Consider the following 18,527-nt stretch of genomic DNA (forward strand, 5'->3'; position numbering starts at 1 on the left):
CGAAGCACAAAGACATGCATATGGATATATGCACACCCATGTATGTATGTATCCAACGGGCTTCTAACCATGCACACATAATGCATGCATGCATACATACAAACATACATACATACAAACATACATACACACACACATACATACACACACACATACATACACACACACACACATACATACATACATACATACTTACACACATACATACATACCCTGTTGTTGCTGTTGAACTTCCAGTGAAGGAACCTTGGATCTGGGTTAGAAACCGGTTCTTTCTCCCTTGGAAAGAAATCTTGAAATAAAAGCGAACAATGGCATAGATACAACTTTTACTTTTTTTTGGCGCTTTTAGAATAAAAATCGAACGAGGAAGAATTATGGATTTGTCTCTGACTTTAAGACAATTTAATTTACATTTGCAACAATTAAACGATCATTTAAATAAGATTTGCTGAGATTGTTGCGTCGTGTCAACCTCAGCTGATTCCGATTTGAAATTAAATTGGTTTTAATTTGTTACAAGTGATTCTTTAATAAATTTTATTACTTCTTTATAAAAAGTGATTGCGGGAATTAGTTATCCGAAAATATTGCATATTAATAATTTTATTACGATTATTCAGAATAAAATAATTTTTAAAAAATTACATTATATTCTACGAGACATTCCTTAATTCCCTCCACACACACATACAAAAAAAAAGCCACGAATAGTTCTTTATTTAAAAAAAACACCAGCTTCGAGCATTCAGTTTTATTTTCAGTTGGAAGTACATTAGTTATGTTTTTCTATTTTGTGATAATGTGTGATTTGAGGGAGGTTTAGCTGCTGTTACTAGCAAATCATGGCTAGTCCCTCCCTCTCGCTAAGTAACCATTACGACTGTCTCATTAAGAGCTGCTGCTGCTGTTGCTGCTGCTGCTGCTGATGTTGCTGTTGCTGCTCTGACTGCTGCTGCTGCTGTTGTGGTGGTGCTTGTTGGCGCATGCGTACTATAAACTTCTGGTGGAACCATGTAAGTTTCTCTTGGCTCTCATCTCAGACCAATTCCTTAAAGAGTTTTGCTTTATTTTCCTCCTTTAAGAACAAATATTTAATAAATAACTTAAAATTACGAAAAGAGAGTGGCGTAAAAGAAAAAAACACTTTGAAAAGCATATTCATATTTAATAAGAATGAAATTAGCCCTCATAATATTTCAATTATGAAGAATATTTCCAACTTGTGTTCTTCAGAATATTGTTGATTCTTCTCATTATCTCTGAGAACTTCTTATAACTTATAAATTGCATTAAAATTATTATTGTTATTATTTGCCATAATTAACTAAACCCGTTTTTAAAATCGATAATTGAAACCTAGATTTATTGTAATTTTTTCACCGAAAATAATAATAATTATCATAACAAAAAATAATTAAGGATGACCTCCCAGACCTCCAATTAAATTAAATTTTGTATTCGAATTAATAATTTCTTAATTGAAGTATTGCTTAATAGATTTGGTTTTGTAGGAGCGGAGATTATGCCAGGCAAATCGGTTTTTTTTTTTTGTTGAAATCGTTCATTTGTTGACATTCTTTGCATCTTTTACAAATAACAGGTTCGTTTTAAAAACAACACTGCTTATAAGTTAAATCGTCAATACTCTTATGATTTTTTATAATTTATCTGCAAGTTTAGGTGTAGGCCGACCTTCTTTCTTCAGTCCAACCCTCTGTTGTCAAATACTGAAGAAAATTACTTGATCAAGGAGTGATCAGCCCTATTCACCGGAGTGGACCCTAGCAGCTCTTTCGACTCTATCTACAGGAAGAGATGAACTCGGCACTGCATGTCAACGAATTAAGTTTTATAGGGTTATAGCTGCGAGTTGTTCCTATGGGACCTATTTTTAGCAAGAAGGACTGGACGTTTCTGAAGTGTCTTGTCCTTAGACACAACGCAGAGCTAACACGCTGATTTCTGATCAAGTTGCCTAGATAGCCTTATCCGCTTTTCACCTGGGCTCTGAGTCAACCTTGTTTTTATTGAAACCCGTTCTTAATAGTTCAGATTTTTGTACATAGTGCTTAATACTAGTTATCCTTTTGAAATTGAATCTTGCTCTTGTTAATAAATGCCCCAAACAATCTGTATTAAGTCAGTACCATCTTAAAGTATTGACACACTGGACAGTTGCCCGGAGGCCTCGGTGATGTAGGGGCCCAATTCTAGTCTTGATATACTGTGGCTTAGTGTTAAATAAACATTATAGGACTTCGTGCATTGATTTTTCCCAAGGGCCTAGCATGCTACTAAGACAACCCTACATTGAGAACATCATTTCTTCTCTGAAGTTATCCTAGGTGACTTCAATATTCAACACTCCTCTTAGATCTGACACTGGTACAGACGTTGCTTGTTTCTGCCATTCTAAATTCTCTACAAGCAACAATTAATGTTTTCACCTATTCATAAGTGAAAATCAACCATTTCAAATGGTTGATCACTTTCTCATGACCAATTCCAGCCTTTAACTAAACCATTACTGTCCTTGTAACTATCAGATTGTCCAACCACAGACCAACCCTAGCTACCCACCACGTACCCATGGACTTCAAGTCAGCTATTTAGTTGGTGCTCGACCAGTTTCACACTAACTACTCTCCCTGTGGAAGCAAACGTGTTTCAATGCTGACATAGCAAAGACAGCATCACCATCATGCAAGCAACATTGTTTGTTTCTAGTCTCCCATGAAAAACATGTCTGGCCATGGGGAAATATTACCTGGCTTGGGAACAGGGAGGGCATCAGGCTGTAGAAGACAACCTGGCAACCACACCTGCATCTATGCATGCCTACATACAAACAGACAAAGGAAATGGATATAAGCTACAGTTAATGTAATAACATAATGAACTTTTTATAGGATAACACTGAATTTAAATACTAATATGAGAAACTTTGTGTGACTGAATGAAAACATTGACAAGGTAATCTATAAAGGTAACATAAGCTAACATATGTAATATAAAGATAATGTTAGCTAACATATGTAATATATATAAAGATAATGTTAGCTAACATATGTAGTATATATGGTTAGAGCGTCGAGCTTACAATCGTGAGGTTGTGAGTTCGATTCCCGGACCGGGCTGCGTGTTATGTTCTTGAGCAAGACACTTTATTTCATGTTAACTCAGCTGTAGAAATGAGTTGTGACATCATTGGTGCCAAGCTGTATCGGCCCCTTTGCGCACAGTGGTGTGGAGAGGGGAGGCTGGTATGCATGGGTGACTGCTGGTCTTCCACAAACAACCTTGCCTGGACTTGTGTCACAGAGGGTAACTTTCTAGGTGCAATCCCATGGTCATTCATGACTGAAGGGGGTCTCCTCCTCAATGTTAGCTAACATATGTAATATATATACAAAGGTAACGTAAGCTAACAAATTCGTTTTTCTAAAGGATACTTAAAATCTGTGTAATGTAATGTTGGTTCCTATTTTTTTCCTGCTTTGTCGCAGAAGTCTGGTGCAGGCTCCTGCCTGACCGGCTCTTGTGAAACCGTCCCACCCATGCCAGCATAAAAGGCAGACGTTAAATGATGATGATGACGATGATGTACATTTTTTTTAGGGCTGATTATTGGAAATCCCAGCCAAGGAAGTTTTGTGAATTCTGTAAATGTTGGCTTACTGAAAATAAACCAGTTGAGTATAAGTTTTGGCCAATTTCATTTTGCCATTTTGATATTTATTATTTTGTTATTGTTTGATATCTGTTTGCATTTGGGTTTTGCAGTCATTCACAGAGCAACCATGGGTTGAGGCTGTGTGCAGGCACAGGGATGTGGCTGTGTGGTCAAGAGATTTGCTTCCCGCTCGTATGGTTTTGGGTTCACTTCCACTTGTCTGGCACTTTGGGCAAGTGTCATCTGCTAGAGCCCTGGACCATTGTGACTGGATTTGACAGATGGAAACTGAATGAAGCCCATCATGTGTGCGGGTGCATGTGCGTCTTGTTTCAGTCATCATTAGACCATGGCCATGCTGGGGCATCAACCTCAGTCTTTTTTTTTTAAGCCTCGTACTTATTCTGTTATCTTTCATCTTTTACTCATTCCAGTCTTTGCACTGTGGCCATGCTGGGGCACTGTCTTGCAGAATTTCTACTCAAACTTATTTTTTAAGCCTGGTACTGATTCTGTTGGTCTCTTTTTGCCGAACCACAAAATAAAGAAACCAAACTCTATGATGTTTCCATCTATCAAATCCACTCACAAAGCTTTGGTTGGCCTGCGACTGTTATAAGAGTAAAAATAATATTTCTTCCACATAATTAAATGAAGGCAAACAGAATGCTATTATTTTTCATGACAGAAATAAACTATAGTCTAATGGCTGTTATTCACTTTAAATATTTCTACACTTGCAAATTCCTGCCTATTTGAGAAAAAAACAAATGAAATGATTTTAAATTTAAAAACATTTTTTTCAGAGTATCGAATTTCATGAGAAGGGAAAACGTCATCAAGAAAATGTGCGGAAGAAAATTGATACAGTTAGTAAAAATTTCTTATATTTTTCTCAACTATTTCAAATCTAGATGTATAATGTTTAATATTTCTATTTCATTAAACCTTCAGTATTTAATCCAACTTTATCTGGCCCCAAAACTCTACCCATTCTATGTTGATCCTGGCCATATCCAATCTCTCACACATTCACCACAATGTCATTCTAAAAATTTACAATCACATTATTGAAATCCCAGAGCTACAAGATAATAAAGGATTAATTCAAAATGATCTAACTAAATCAAACTCGGTGACTGGCATCCATACTAGTGAAGTGCTAAGAGTACCATTATGAGTGAGATCGTTGCCAGAGCAACAAGCTGGCCCTTGTGCCAATGGCACTTTAAACACACCATTTGAGCGTGATCGTTACCGCATCGCCTTACTAGCACTTGTGCTGGTGGCATGTGAAACATTCGAGTGAGGTCGTCACCAGTGCCACTGGACTGGCTCCTGTGCAGGTGGCACATAAAAAGCACCATTTGGGCATGGCCGTTGCCAGTACCACCAAACTGGCCTTTGTGCAGTTGGCACGTAAAAGCACCCACTACACTTTCGGAGTGGTTGGCATTAGGAAGGGCATCCAGCTGTAGAAACTCTGCCAGATCAGATTGGAGTCTGGTTCGGCAGACCTCAATCAAATCGTCCAACCCATGCTAGCATGGAAAGCGGACGTTAAATGATGATGATGATGATGATAACTAAATAAGATTACGTTTAACAGGATAATCTGAATGCCAAAGGTCTGATGTGGCCCCCTTTTTCTCTTCTAAATAATTTGAATAAGCAGTAAATATTTTAAGGGGTTGTTGTTATGGTTGTTAGGCCATCGATCTGCTCCAAGTACATAGAGGATCAAGTGTGTTCCAACTATGACCATCCCAAATCTTTTATCCAAGCATAGGACTGTCTTATCCAATGTGTCATGTCCTTCTTAAAGATGGTATAATTTGAGGAAAATTTTGTTACGGATTGAAGCAGGATGAGTAAATGTATAAGGAATAAAGACAGCAAGATGAAGGGAATGAAGTCAGGTGTAGGAAGTCGCAATTAGGCCTGAAGCTAATTCCCACACGTGCCTCCTTGCCAAAATGTGATTTCAACTCAAAATTCCTACATTCAAGTGTTGAATGTAGCTTAATGCGTATCGTTTGTAAAATATAGTATCATTAATATTTGAAATCACACCACATTGAGTATTTTCTAGCAAATAAGTTGCTTTAAATTACAATATTTGCGTCATCTGACCCGAATAAAGATCATTTGGAATTTCAGAGGAGAAAAATGCTTGCACCTTGAATTGATATTCTAAAGCCAAGGTGTTCTGTAAAGAGCATTGGTGATGGTGCCTTGTGAAAAGCACCCAGTACACTCTCTAAAGTGGTTGGCATTAGGAAGGGCATCCAGCTATAGAAACCAAGCCAAAACCAGGCTATGGAACCTGGTGCCGCCTTATGAGCTCCTGTCAAGCTGTCCAAACCACACCAGCATGGAAAATGGTATTTAAATGATGGTTAATGATGATGTGTGTCTGCCTGCACACCTGTATCCGTGTCTGTCTCCAACAGTAAGGAATACTGAGCCCAAAAATAACTTCTATTTATTCTTCCCAGGTTATAAACCCCCACCTCATCGTTATTGCCTTCATCATAAATACAGTGGAACAATGCTTACTCTGATGGAGACCCGTAAGCAACGACACTAGTTTTCACAAAAATCAATCATATAAGAAAAAATATGACAAAGTCTGCAAATTTATAAGCATGTGACTTGATTCAGTTTCAACAACAAAATAGTTGACTTCTTTGTCACTTGAAGGCATTTCCTTTGCAAACTTTAACATAATTGTTTACATTACGGCACATCATATCTTTTCACATGATTTGACATATTTTGACATATCCACAAAACATTGTTTATGAAAACAATACAAGTTTCATCACATTGCTTTGTTCTTCAAGTTACTATATTGGCAGGTAGCACTCAATGCTGTTATTTATTCAGAAACTCAGGTGTAGAATGAGACCCATAAGTGGATGTGACAACCTTTCTAGTGTGCCAGCGTCACAATAATATGCACCCAATATGCTCTGTTAAGTGGTTGGAGTCAAAAAAGGCAACCGGTATAGAAACCATGCTGAATATAGAATGTACAAAGAAGATGTGTTCCATACTGGAAGACAGTTAGCCTCAACATGAACTAATTTAGATTGTGACAATCAGTGAAATCTATGCAAGCCAGAAGAATTAGTAGCAATGATGATTGTTAACAGCAACAATGCCAACATCGCAATAACTGGCATTTCCCTTGTCTTTGGGCTGTTGAATATAAAGTGATCGGTGAGAATTGGTACACAAGATGGATGTACTATTGTATGCTTCCTTAAATCAATTTAAATATATTTGGTGGCATGAAATTCTTTGTGGGGGGGGGGAGATTTTTTGGCAGGGGTGGGGATGTGTGTAAAAAGTGCTTCTTGTTTTCCATCAAATGCTCTGAATAATGATTCTTGGACCCAAAGATATAATTTTGTTAATCCTAATTTTCATTTGTTCAATAGATCAAAAAGAACAGCCTGTCTGAGTCAAAGAAAAGAAAAGAAATGGAAAACGACATGGAGAGTCTTAATAAGGTAAATGTTTGAATTTAGGGCAGTGAGCTGGCAGAATCGTTAGCACGCCAGACGAAATGCTTAGCGGTATTTCATCTGCCATTACGTTCTGAGTTCAAATTCCGCCGCGGTCGACTTTGCCTTTCATCCTTTCGGGGTTGATAAATTAAGTACCAGTTACGCACTGGGATCGATGTAATCGACTTAATACCTATGTCTGTCCTTGTTTGTCCCTTCTGTGTTTAGCCCCTTGTGGGTAGTAAAGAAATAGGTATTTCGTCTGCCTTTACATTCTGAGTTCAAATTCCACCGAGGTCAACTTTGCCTTTCATCCTTTCAGGGTCGATAAATTAAGTACCAGTTACGCACTGGGGTCGATGTAATCGACTTAATCCGTTTGTCTGTCCTTGTTTGTCCCCTCTGTGTTTAGCCCCTTGTGGGTAATAAAGAAATAGGTATTTCATCTGCCTTTACATTCTGAGTTCAAATTCCACCGAGGTCGACTTTGCCTTTCATCCTTTCGGGGTCGATAAATTAAGTACCAGTTACGCACTGGGGTCGATGTAATCGACTTAATCCGTTTGTCTGTCCTTGTTTGTCCCCTCTGTGTTTAGCCCCTTGTGGGTAGTAAAGAAATAGGTATTTCATCTGCCGTTACATTCTGAGTTCAAATTCCACCGAGGTCGACTTTGCCTTTCATCCTTTCGGGGTCGATAAATTAAGTACCAGTTACGCAGTGGGGTCGATATAATCGACTTTATCCGTTTGTCTGTCCTTGTTTGTCCCCTCTGTGTTTAGCCCCTTGTGGGTAGTAAAGAAATAGGTATTTCATCTGCCGTTACATTCTGAGTTCAAATTCCACCGAGGTCGACTTTGCCTTTCATCCTTTCGGGGTCGATAAATTAAGTACCAGTTACGCAGTGGGGTCGATATAATCGACTTTATCCGTTTGTCTGTCCTTGTTTGTCCCCTCTGTGTTTAGCCCCTTGTGGGTAATAAAGAAATAGGTATTTCATCTGCCTTTACATTCTGAGTTCAAATTCCACCGAGGTCGACTTTGCCTTTCATCCTTTCGGGGTCGATAAATTAAGTACCAGTTACGCACTGGGGTCGATGTAATCGACTTAATCCGTTTGTCTGTCCTTGTTTGTCCCCTCTGTGTTTAGCCCCTTGTGGGTAGTAAAGAAATAGGTATTTCATCTGCCGTTACATTCTGAGTTCAAATTCCACCGAGGTCGACTTTGCCTTTCATCCTTTCGGGGTCGATAAATTAAGTACCAGTTACGCAGTGGGGTCGATATAATCGACTTTATCCGTTTGTCTGTCCTTGTTTGTCCCCTCTGTGTTTAGCCCCTTGTGGTAGTAAAGAAATAGGTATTTCATCTGCCGTTACATTCTGAGTTCAAATTCCACCGAGGTCGACTTTGCCTTTCATCCTTTCGGGGTCGATAAATTAAGTACCAGTTACGCAGTGGGGTCGATATAATCGACTTTATCCGTTTGTCTGTCCTTGTTTGTCCCCTCTGTGTTTAGCCCCTTGTGGGTAATAAAGAAATAGGTATTTCATCTGCCTTTACATTCTGAGTTCATACTCCACCAAGGCCAACTTTGCCTTTCGGGGTCAAATAAGTACCAGTCATGTACTGGGGTCGATGTAATCGACTTAAAACCCTTTGTCCCCTCTACGTTTAGCCCCTTGTGGACAGTAAAGAAATAAATGTTTGAATTTATGTTATCATTGTTTTGAAATAACTTTGAAGTCTCAGGTAATCTTTCTGCTGCCAGCTTTGACCTGAGAACAGAAAAGTTATACAGCCACTTTTTTAGCATACCAATAAGTGCAGACGTGGCTGTGTGGTAAGTAGCTTGCTTCCCAACCACATGGTTCCAGGTTCACTCTCACTGCATGGCACCTTGGCCAAGAGTCTTTTATAGTCTCAGGCTGACCAAAACCTTGTGAGTAGATGTAGTAGATGGAAACTGAAAGAAGCCCATCATATATGTATGTTGTGTATGTATTTGTCCTCCACCACCCCTTGACAACCAGTGTTGGTGTGTTTATGTCCCTATAACTTAGCAGTTCAGCAAAAGACACCAATAGGCGCAGGAGTGGCTGTGTGGTAAGTAGCTTGTTTACCAACCACATGGTTCTGGGTTCAGTCCCACTGCGTGGCACCTTGGGCAAGTGTCTTCTACTATAGCCTCAGGCCAACCAAAGCCTTGTGAGTGGATTTGGTAGATGGAAACTGAAAGAAGCCCGTCGTATATATGTATATATATATGTGTGTGTGCGTGTATGTTTGTGTTTGTCCCCCTAGCATTGCTTGACAACCGATGCTGGTGTGTTTATGCCCCCGTCACTTAGCAGTTTGGCAAAAGAGATCGATAGAATAAGTACTGGGCTTACAATGAATAAGTCCCGGGGTTAAGTTGCTCGATTAAAGGCGGTGCTCCAGCATGGCTGCAGTCAAATGACTGAAACAAGTAAAAGAGTAATAGAATAAGTGTCAGGTTTAAAACAAACTAAGTACTGCAGTTGATTCATTCAACTAAAATTTCTTCCTGGTGGTGTCCCAGCATGGCCACAGTCTGATGAGTGAAGCAAGTGAAAGATAAAAAAAATGTCCATTGAAGTTAATCTTTTAGAATGAAAATATAGATTATAGTTTTTGTTTGATGGGGATACAGACTCAAAACCCTTTATCTGCTCCTGGCAATTATGCATTTCATTAGCAATCACCAAATTTCTTTTAACAGGCACAGGAGTGGCTGTGTAGTAAGAGGCTTGCTCCAAAGCCACATGGTTCTGGGTTCAGTTCCACTGCATGGCACCTTGGGAAAGTGTCTCTTTTACTATAACCTCGGACCGACCAGAGCCTTGTGAGTGGATTTGGTAGACAGAAACTGAAAGAAGCCTGTCTATGAATGTGTGTGTGTATGTTTAGTGGTATTTCATCTGTCTTCAGGTTCTGAGTTCATATTCTGCCAAGGTCAACTTTGCCTTTCATCCTTTCAGGGTCGATAAACTAAGTACCAGTTGCAAAATGGGGTTGATCTAATCGACTGGCTCATTCCCTCCAAAAATGTCAGGCCTTGTGCCTAGAGTAAAAAAGTATATATATATTTATGTATGTGTCTGTGTTTGTCCCCCCACAACAACACTTGACAACCAATGTTGGTGTGTTTATGTCCCCGTAACTTAATGGTTCAGCAAAAGAGAATAATCCTGTGATTCAGAACGAAATCTTGTCTTTTCTCTGTTTTACAGGCAGCTTTAGAAGCTTTTAAGAAAGACATAATTAATGACCCTTCATTAGCCAAACAATATGGTATCTCTCTACCAACCAAAAAACAAAGTAAGTAGTGAATTCTTTATTTAATTTGTGTTTTTGTTTCTAATTTGTTCTTATTTCAGTCCGTGTGTCAACATTCTCTTCTTAAAACTATATTCGTTGACAAAGCTTAGAAAAGAATTTTTAACGATAAAACTTCCTGTCATTTCAGGCATCTGTCAAAAGTGACCTGAATTAAGATTTAATCTATAGAGGAAAAGTTTAATTTATACAAGAAAGATATATAAAAAATACTTTATTTATCATCACCATCATTTGACATCCATTTTCCATGCTGGTATGGGTTGGACGGTTTGACAGGAACTGACTAGCTGAAGGGCTGTTCAGGCTCCCCTGTCTGTTTTGGCATGGTTTCTATGGCCGGATGCCCTTCCTAACACCAACCACTTTACAGAGTGTACTGGGTGCTTCTACAAAATACTGGCATGGGTGCTTTTATGTGGCACCAGCCCCTATGAGCCTGCAAAATTAGGGATGTTCAGCTGGAGAGGGTTGCAGGGGACGAGCCTGTATGCAAGGGCAACTTCATATGTAGGAGGAGTGGCTGTGTGGTAAGTAGCTTGCTTACCAACCACATGATTCCAGGTTCACTCCCACTGTGAGGCACCTGGACAAGTATCTTCTACTATAGCCTCAAGCCAACCAAAGCCTTGTGAGTGGATTTGGTAGACGGAAACTGAAAGAAGCCCATCAAATATATATATATGTGTGTGTGTGTTTTTGTCCCCCCCCCCCACCATCGCTTGACAAGCAATGGTGGTGTGTTCACATTCCAGTTACATAGCAGTTCAGTAAAAGGGACCGATAGAATAAGTCCTAGGCTTACAAAGAATAAGTCCCGGGGTCGATTTCCTCAACTAAAGGCAGCGCTCCAGCTTGACCACAGTCAAATGACTGAAACAAATAAAAGAATCAGCATCATCGTTTAGCGTCCGCTTTCCATGCTAGCATCAAAGAATATATATATATATATATAGAGAGAGAGAGAGAGAGAGAGAGAGAGAGAGAGAGATGTACAAATATATATAAGCATCATCATCATCGATGTAACATCCACTTTTCCATGCTCAAAAAGATCAGATGGGATTTGTTGAGGTGGATTTTGTAGAGCCAAATCCTCTTCCTGTCATCACCCCCCGCCTCCGTTTCTAAGTTAGTCAATATTCCCCCATGACCAGACGTTTCCATGAAGGATTGGAAATGGAGAACACTGCTAGCACGACAATAACATTCTTTTACAACTATTACACAGTGTCAAGGCAAGGAGACAGTAACACACACACACGACAGGCTTCTTTCAGTTTCCAGTGCTGGTGCTAAGAGAAAAAGCATCCAGAACACTCTGTAAAGTGGTTGGCATTAGGAAGGGCATTCAAGAGACATTAGGACTCAATGCAGCCGTCTCTCTGGTTCATTGGTTTCTCAAAAACTGTCTGACCCATGCAAACCCGGAAAAACTAGCACTAAATGATGATGATGATGGTGATGATGTTGTGGTTCAATAAACTGCATAAACCTTTTAAATGCTTTGACAACTTATTGTGTAATTATATTTTTTTAATTCAGGTGATTCTGATAATGATGTTCCTGTCAACAAACCAGTTCTTGAGGCAGAAACAGTGGTTGCAGAAACTACAGATTCCCAAAATCCAGACATTATTGGTAAACCCGAAGAGGAAGAACATCCAATTGAAGAGGAAACAACAGACTGGTATGAAGCTGTCTCAGACGAAGGCTACCATTATTATTGGAACACTAAAACTAACGGTAGGTTCTTTGAATGCCTCTTATTTGTCTTTGCATTTTAAGCCTTGAATCTTGTGGTTAGTTGTGTCAAATGGCCAACTCTGTCAGACTTTACACATTATTAGCCATCCCATCCTCCTCATCATTATCATCATTTTAATGTCCACTTTGCCATACTCACATGGGCCAGATCGTATTTGTTTAAGGCGGTGAGCTGGCAGAAACGTTAGCGTGCCGCTACGTTCTGAGTTCAAATTCCACCGAGGTCGACTTTGCCTTTCATCCTTTCAGGGTCGATAAAATAAGTACCAGTTACACACTGGGGTCAATGTAATCGACTTAATCCGTTTGTCTGTCCTTGTTTGTCCCCTCTGTGTTTAGCCCCTTGTGGGTAGTAAAGAAATATGTGTTTGTTGAAGTAGAATTTCTACAGTCAGATGGATGCTCTTCCTGTCACCGACCCTTACCTCTTCCGAGTAAAGTACTACTTCCCTATAACCAGACATGTCTCAAAAGACCGGAAATGAACGACACTGCTTGTATGACAGCAACACTCACAACGATTTCTTGATATTCAGGAAAGGAAGTGGCCACAAAAACAAACACACATATACATGTATAAATATATATATGCATACACACACACACACACACACACATATATAGCAAGCTTCTTTCAGTTTCCACTTACCAAATCCACTCACAAGGTATTGGTTGGCCCTAGCTACCATGCAGTGGGACTGAACCTGGAACCATCTGGTTGGGAAGCAAGCTTCTCACCACACAGCCATGATTGCACCTTTGTTAAGTGTCTTTCAACCATTCACCTATTTACCATAATTTCTTGACAAATCTATTTTTATTCATTATTTCATTCCATTATTTGTTTCTGTCTTCAGAATCTGTTTGGGAAAAACCAGAGCAGTTCCACAGTCTTCAAGAACAAGGTCTCAATGAAGATGGAACGGAAATGACAGCCGAAAACAATGAAGTTACAGATTCAAAAGTAAATTTTAAATATTAGATTGCTTTACCTCATGGTCTTTTCTGTAAAACTAGTTATTTACTAAATCATTTAGTAGCCTGTGTATTGAATATTTGGTAGCCATCATCATCATCATCATCATAACGACCACTTTTCCCTACTTTGATGGGTCAGGCAGATTCTCTACAGCTGGGTGCCCTTCCTGTCACCAACCTGTTTCCAAACAAGGTAATATTTCCCCATGGCCAGACATGTTCTTCATGGAAGACTGGGAATGAATGACTTCACTTGTGTGACGAGGAAGCTCTTATTTACAATCATCGTGTGACATCAAAACACAGGTACACACACATTACACATATATCCATCATTCCATTCATCCACCCAGTCATCTTCTCCACCCGCTGTTTCTGGGATAATCATGGGATAGCATCCTCAGGCCTCCTCTATAGGCTTCTTTCAGTTTCCATCTACTAAATCCACTCACAAAGCTTTGCTTGGCTCAGGGTCATTGCAGAAGAGACTCTTACCCTTGGATAAGTGACAAACCACCCAGTAAGAGAGACTCCTAGTCCATAAGGTTGCAAAACAAGCTTCTTAAACATGCAATCACACCTGCATCTATTTATGAAGACATAAGACGTACTTTTGCCTGTCTCTTCTCAAAGCTCATTTCTCCAGCGTTCACCACTTCACCTCATCATGGCTTAACAGCCCTCACCGTTTGTTTTCACTGTTTTGCTCTTACTCTCCTGTTTTTGTTACCACTTTAACCCTCCGCAAAAAATCCCAAATTTTATTTAATTTGCTTTGCAGAAAGGCCTGTTTTAACGAAATCGTGTCTTGTCCCTACATTTGAAACATGGAGTAGATAAAACAGGGGACAACCAATGAAGGGATTGTTCTTTATGTTGCCGGTCTCATTTCTCTATTTGTTTCTTTCGTTGTTTGAAAAAAAAGTTTGTTTTTCATGTTCTTGTTTCTCATTTTGTTCATGTTTTTTTTTATGTTCTGTACCCATATATGCATGTATATATACATATATATGTAGGTATGTACATATATATATGTATATATGCATATATACATACACTTATATATATATATCGCGTGTGTATCATTGGCGATTTTCTTTCTCCGTCTTCCCTTCCTTGGATCTTTCCTTTTTCTGTTTCTGATGAAGAGCTCCGCTCGAAACGTTAAATCCTCCTTCTTTCTTTCCTTTCCTGAGCGTCCAATAACACTATACTGGTTCCACATCTTCGCGTTGTTGTGTTTTCTCTTTGTTCATGTTTGGATTAACTATGTATATATATATATATATATATATATATATATATATACAGGGTAATTCAAATGTTGCCATACATAGGAACAATTTATTTTTTTTTATTAGAAACAGTTTATAAGAACAGTTTGTATTTTATTTAACAGGTTCTATATGGTTACCATTGTTTTGAATACACATTTCAATACGTTTACCCCACTCATTGTGAACTTGTAATAATAGCACATCTGGTGATACGTGTGCAAAGGAGTTGGTGATGCATTCCTTCAAATGATTTATGTCTTTTATCTCTCTGCAATAAACCATTCCTTTCAAATGTCCCCAAAGATAGAAATCAAGAGGGGGCAGATCAGGGTATCAAGGGGATCTTATAAACCACTTCTTATAAAAAAATAATTTTTTCCTATGTATGGAGACTTTTGAATCACCCTGTATATATATATATATATATATATATATATACATATATATTTGAAAGAATGAATAGGAATGGTTTTTCTGAGTGTTATCATCCATTCACATATGTTCTTATCTTCAGGGACTAGATCAAAATCTATGTAGTTGAGAAAAGAAGTTCGTAACTATACCAACACATACATACATATATATATATATATATATAAATATTTGTTGTGCAAGATTTTTTATGTGAAGTCGTGTGTTGAAACAGATATTGTTATATTTCGAAATGGTCATTTTGCCAGTTTAGCCAATAAAAACACACGCACTATATATTTGGTGTTATTTTGCTTCAGTGTTATTTATTTTTTACATTAATCTTAATCTTATTTCGGCCAGAGTTCTTTCGTCACACTCCTGTGACCGCATCAGTGGTCCTTTGCTTTCTTCTTTCTTATTTGTGTGTCTCTCCTTACTAACCGTCATATATATATATAGCTAGCATGGAAGGCAGACATTAAACGATGATGTCGATGGTGCTCCAGCATGACCGCAGCCACATGGCTGAAACGAGTAAATGAATAGAAGACTAACAATATATATCTATATATATATATATAATATATATATATATATATAACAAGCAGATGTAAGAATTAACTGTAGTGACATTCTTTCTTAGTTATGTCCCTTTACATTCATTTTAACTTCGTCTCTCTCTCTTTCTCTCTCTCATTTTCTCACTCTCGCTTTCTCTCTCTCTCTCTGTCTCTCTCTCTCTCTCTCTCTCTCTCTCTTATGTTGATAAAATAAGTACCAGACAAATCCTGTGGTCAATGTAATCAATTAAAACCTCTCAAGACGGTCCAGGGAGTGAAACCAGTTCAAAGATGGACAGAGTTGAGCTCTGCTGTACACTCGCCATGTGCACTGATTACACAATATTCAATTCCTTCTTACCATTCTCTCCTACAAGTGGAGTTGGAATTCTGTAGAACTCATTGATTATTCTGTTTGTACAGATTAAAAAGCAATAAAGAAATATCATGAGGGTCTGCTGGAAAGTTCCTGGTTTTGGGTAAAAGAAAATACAGGAGAATCAGTTCTAATTTTATTCAACATATTCCTCTCTCAGATTGCAGCTGTTCTTCGGTTTTTCTAAGCCCCATAAAAGAACTGGGAAGTTTGGGCCTCCGACCATACCTTTTGCAGGACCCTTAAAACCAGGAACTTTTCAGCACCTCCTCATATCTGTTTAATAATAGTTGGGTTTTATCACCTTTGAATTTTACTGAATTGCTTTGTAAAGCTGTTTATTGATACTTCTAATTTATTTTAGGAATCTGAAACTGAAAAAGAAGCAGAGAAAACAGAAGAAGTCAAAACAGAAGTCAAAACTGAAAAAGTCAAAACTGAAAAAGTCAAAACTGAAAAAGTCAAAACTGAAAAAGTCAAAACTGAAAAAGTCAAAACAGAAGCAGTCAAAACAGAATCAGATTTGAAGCCTTCATCTACTCCTGCAAGATCTCAGACAAATCGCAGTTCTTCCCGCTCTGCCTATGGTCAATGGACAACATATGAAAAAACAGCGTATGCACTTTCAACATATTTCATGAATCCCTCCATTTTCTTTGTTCTCAATTATATTGCAGGAGCATCGTTAGTGGGGACGAGGGTAGTCTGTTCTGGACGATGCTTTTCTGGATGTGAGACTTTTGGGTCTGCCATATAAGCCTGTGTGTGTCTGGTGGGGGAAGGTCAACTGAAGGCCTGCCCCTGGTGCAGCCCTCAGTCAAACTGTCCAATCCATGCCAGCATAGAAAGCAGACATTAAATGATGATGATATATATGTGTGTGTGTGTGTGTCTATATTTGTCTCTCCCCATCGCTTCACAACCGATGTTGGTGAGTTTACTTATTGGTTTGGCAACAGAGACCAATAGAATAAGTACTAGACTTTAAAAAGATAAGTACTGGGGTTGATTTATTGAATTATAACCCTTCAGGGCTGTGCCTCAAGCATGGCTGCAGTCTAATGACTGAGACCAGCAGAAGATAAAAATGTTTCTATTGAAATTTTGGCACAAGGCCTGCAAGTTTGGGGGGGGGGGGTAAGTCAACCCTGGTGATCATTCTTTTACTTGTTTCAATCATTTGATTGTGGCCATGCTGGAGCACCACCTTTAGTTGAACAAGTCGACAACAGGAGTTATTCGTTGTCATCTAGTACTTATTCTATCGGTCTTTTTTATCGAACCGCTAAGCTACAGGGACATAAACACACCTACATCAATTGTCAAGTGATGGTGGGGGACAAACAGACACACAAATACATGCATACATATATATATATATATTCGACGGGCTTCTTTCATTTTCTGTCTACCAAATCCACTCACAAGGCTTTGGTTGGCCCGAGGCTATAGTAGAAGACACTTGCCCAAGGGTGCCATGCAGTGGGACTGAACCCGGAACCATGTGGTTGGGAAGCAAGCTTCTTACCACACAGCTACTCCTGTGACTCAAATAGTATTTAATTTATCGACCTCGAAATGATGAAAGAGATAATCTCAATAAAATCTGAATTCTGCCAATCTTTGTATTAAAGACAAAAGTATTTGTAAAAATTTTCCAGTCTTTGTATTAAAATATAAATTAATTTTCTTTTTTACAGAGAATTTGTTGATTATGAGTTGCCTTCGGTTCCCGAAGAAATGCCTCTACTGACATTTTCCTCAGAAGAACCAGCCAAAATGAAATTCAAAGAAAAGCGACTAACACTTGCAGATCTTCCTGACGGCGAAATTATTGCATTTAAAAAGCGTAAAATTTCTAAAGGTTCACGGAATATCCGTGGGAAATTAGACGACGACTGACATTTTTACTTAATAAAATAAAATTTAAATAAAAATACTACAAATATTTATTTTGTAAAAACCATTTTACAAAGTGTGCTTTTTGTGGTTAAACACCATTTTTAGTATCCTGAGGAACAATGGTATTACTTTGCTTGTGTGGAACAGGAATCTTAAGCTGTTGCCATCATCATCATCATCATGGAATGACTGTTTTCCATGCTGGCATGAGTGGAAGAGAGTTCATTGAGGTAAGTTTTCTATGGCTGGATGCTCTCCCTGTTGCCAACCTTTGATTCTGTTTCTAAGTATGGTAATATTTCGCCATGACCTGACATAACAGGAAATAAACATGGTTTGTATGATGGTGATGCTCTCTTAGAACCATGATCCCAATTCTAGTATGAAATAGTGATATTTGAACTGTGTCCTACATGTGAAGAACTGCGATATTTGAACTGTCCTACATGTGAAGAACTGGCATTTGAACTGTGTTCTACATGTGAAGATATCTGAAGACTGAAAACAAATGGGTTGAGTGTGTCCATGTAAGAAGTTTGCTTCCAACCACATGGTTCTGGGTTCAGTCCTACTTGGACAAGTGTCTTGCTATAACCTTGGGCTGACCAAAACCCATGAGTAGATTTGGTAGACAGATTGCTTCAACATCAGTGAGGCCTAAAAATGCACGTGTACAAACAACAACAATATGATGGAGGAAGTGAAC

The 18,527-nt window shown here is 38.7% G+C and overlaps 1 protein-coding gene across 3 annotated transcripts; it reads left to right on the top strand.

The window, feature by feature from the left end:
- Positions 1-900: 900 nt before the first annotated feature.
- Positions 901-17,875, top strand: LOC115214192 (WW domain-binding protein 4). Of its 3 annotated transcripts, none has more exons than XM_036504458.1 (10): positions 901-1,016; positions 3,622-3,694; positions 4,483-4,545; positions 7,123-7,194; positions 10,442-10,529; positions 12,093-12,293; positions 13,172-13,278; positions 16,284-16,335; positions 16,408-16,534; positions 17,620-17,875. In XM_036504458.1, coding segments are annotated over exons 1-10 (987 nt in total). In that variant the 5' UTR covers positions 901-1,014; the 3' UTR covers positions 17,822-17,875. The 3 variants fall into 3 exon arrangements, with proteins under 3 accessions (XP_036360351.1, XP_036360350.1, XP_036360352.1); XM_036504457.1 differs by having other exon boundaries at positions 16,284-16,322; positions 16,380-16,534; XM_036504459.1 differs by having other exon boundaries at positions 902-1,016; positions 16,284-16,310; positions 16,413-16,534.
- The last annotated feature ends 652 nt before the right edge of the window (positions 17,876-18,527 follow it).

Source organism: Octopus sinensis, linkage group LG7 (genome assembly GCF_006345805.1).
Source record: "Octopus sinensis linkage group LG7, ASM634580v1, whole genome shotgun sequence".
In the NCBI taxonomy this organism is placed as follows: Eukaryota; Metazoa; Mollusca; class Cephalopoda; order Octopoda; family Octopodidae; genus Octopus; species Octopus sinensis.